The following is a 2,365-nucleotide window of genomic DNA, read 5'->3' as shown; positions in this document are numbered from 1 at the left end:
TAAAAATAGAAATGTCTTGATCGAGATATATATCTGTCATTGATTTGTAATCGTCTTCAATAAATTTCTTAACAGAATCGTTGCCACGTCGGTTTTGAAAGAGAGGTCTCGTCTACCCTTCTTGTTTTTTTTGGATTCAGAGAATAGACAAAAATAACAAAAACATCCCATTTTTTATCGAGTTATCAAAGGATGTCTTTTTTATTTTAAAGTGCAAAAATTAAAGAGTTTTTTTTTATTATCATAAACAAAACATTTCATGTGGGCCGCTAAATTTCTTAATCGTCCTATTTCATTTTAATAAATAAATCCATATAATAATTTTATCTAAAATTATTTTGGGCCTTCAACACTTTTCACAATATTGTATAATCGCCGACGATTTCTACCTAGGTCTATTAAAAATGTAAAATTAAATAGTTACAATCCTTTAAAAAACATCAATATTTTCAAAAAAAAAAAATTGTTCACACATAAACTCCGTCGGCATAAGTTTAGGGCAAACTCAGTTGCACAGCCCGACACGGAAAGCCACAAAAGAAGCACATAAATTTTATCGTAGAGATTTATTATTATTATTATTATTATTTGATAATTTATATATTTAGAACCGATTAATTTTTATGGATAAGTATTCGATCCTATAAATTTTTTATTTATCATCAGCATAAATTAGAAAGTGTTCAATATATTTTGATAATTTTTTTTATGGAATTGGACCGATTAACTCTAAAATTAATCAATTCGAAATCTACCTATTCGGAAAAAAAAATAAAAGGAGAATACTTACGCGATGGATCTGAAAAAACGCCGTCCGCATAATGTTTTTTCGAGGGCCAAGCACTTGCTTCACGAAAGCAACATGAGAAACACGCGAATTGGCCCGACGCCAGCTCCTCCGCACTCCGCCTTCTATAAAACGGACACCCGCAAGTCGACTCTTCAAACTTCAAAGTCCCACAGTCACATCACATGGCCGACTCCAGCTGCGACAGCAGCCACCACATTGTCCTCGTTCACGGCGCCTGCCACGGCGCCTGGTCCTGGTACAAGCTCATCTCCCTTCTCCGCTCCGCCGGCCACCGAGTCACCGCGCTTGATCTCGCTGCTTCCGGCGTCGACGAGCGCCGCTTCTCCGACCTCAGGAACTTCGCTGACTACAACCAGCCCCTGATCGACCTCCTGGCCGCGCTGCCCCAGGGCGAGCGCATCGTCCTCGTCGGCCACAGCCTCGGGGGTCTCAACATCGCCTTCGCCATGGACAGGTTCCCACACAAGGTCGCCGTCGGCGTCTTCGTCACTGCCTTCTTGCCCGACACCGTTCATCCTCCCTCGTTCGTCTATAACAAGGCGAGCAAGCTAAACGAGCCTTGATTTTTTCAAAATCTACCTTTGAGCGTACGCACGTTTTGATTGAATTCTGTTCTTGTGAAGGTCCAACTGGAAGATCCGACCTTGCCGTTTTGGTTGGATACCCAATTCGGCACGGTCGGGGACAAGGAGAACGGCCCTCTGTCGATGTTGTTCGGCCCCAAGTTCGTGTCCCTCCTTTACAATCGCTCACCGCCGGAGGTATGGCTCTGCTCATAGGCAGAGGAACATCATCGTCACATTCACCTCTCTACTTCTTCTAACAAAATCGCATCTTGGTGAAGGATTCTGCCTTGGCCATGAAGCTTGTGAGGCCTTCTTCCCTGTTCGCGAAGGAACTGGAGTCGTCGTCATCGCTCTCGGCGTCAGGGTATGGCTCGGTGGCGAAGGTGTACGTCGTGTGCGAGAAGGACGAGGCGCTGCAGGCAAATTTCCAGCGGTGGATGATAGAGAACTACCCGGTGAATGAGGTGAGGGTGATCGAGGAGGCTGACCACATGCCGATGCTGTCGACGCCGGCGAAGCTGAGCCAGTACATCTCGGAGATCGCCGACAAGAACGCTAGCTTTGAGTAATGAATGATAGCATGCGACTATTAAAGTAAGTGTGTGTGTCTCTGTGTGTGATTTAAATATTAAATAAATTAAATAAATTGTCCTAGAATTTATTCAAATCATGATATTAATTTTATTAGAGATTATCTTCTTTACATTTACTATCACATACTAAAATATATAGCAATTATATCAGGTGGCTTGTATTTTTACTTGATTATCAAAATTTTAGCAGACCTTTTATTTGATGAAAAACCTAGAATTAAAGAAGCCAAAGTATTTATATTCTAAAAGTAGCACAATTATTCTTATTCAATCGGAAAACATTTAATTAATTTCATTATTTTAAATGATTTTTCAAAATTTTCAACCTTGTATTGCATGTTCTACGTAACTCACCAGACTACTCAGTTAGTAACATATTGTACATCAATTAAGTA

At 41.0% G+C, this 2,365-nt stretch overlaps 1 protein-coding gene across 1 annotated transcript; it reads left to right on the top strand.

Moving 5' to 3' along the window:
* Positions 1 to 937: 937 nt before the first annotated feature.
* On the top strand, positions 938 to 2,089 carry LOC122016089 (methylesterase 1-like). The gene is made up of 3 exons (XM_042573275.1): positions 938 to 1,350; positions 1,435 to 1,572; positions 1,656 to 2,089. The coding sequence occupies exons 1-3, from the start codon at positions 973 to 975 to the stop codon at positions 1,944 to 1,946; spliced, it is 807 nt and encodes a 268-aa protein (XP_042429209.1). The 5' UTR covers positions 938 to 972; the 3' UTR covers positions 1,947 to 2,089.
* Positions 2,090 to 2,365: the final 276 nt, after the last annotated feature.

This window comes from Zingiber officinale, chromosome 8B, assembly GCF_018446385.1.
Source record: "Zingiber officinale cultivar Zhangliang chromosome 8B, Zo_v1.1, whole genome shotgun sequence".
In the NCBI taxonomy this organism is placed as follows: Eukaryota; Viridiplantae; Streptophyta; class Magnoliopsida; order Zingiberales; family Zingiberaceae; genus Zingiber; species Zingiber officinale.
This window is presented reverse-complemented; position numbering and strand designations above follow the sequence as displayed.

Bases quoted from the DNA above. Each gene is read 5' to 3' on its own strand.
- LOC122016089 (XM_042573275.1), top strand. From the start codon at position 973: ATGGCCGACTCCAGCTGCGACAGCAGCCACCACATTGTCCTCGTTCAC. The intron at 1,351-1,434 runs GCGAGCAAGCTA...GTTCTTGTGAAG, and splicing joins CCTCGTTCGTCTATAACAAG to GTCCAACTGGAAGATCCGAC. The intron at 1,573-1,655 runs GTATGGCTCTGC...ATCTTGGTGAAG, and splicing joins ACAATCGCTCACCGCCGGAG to GATTCTGCCTTGGCCATGAA.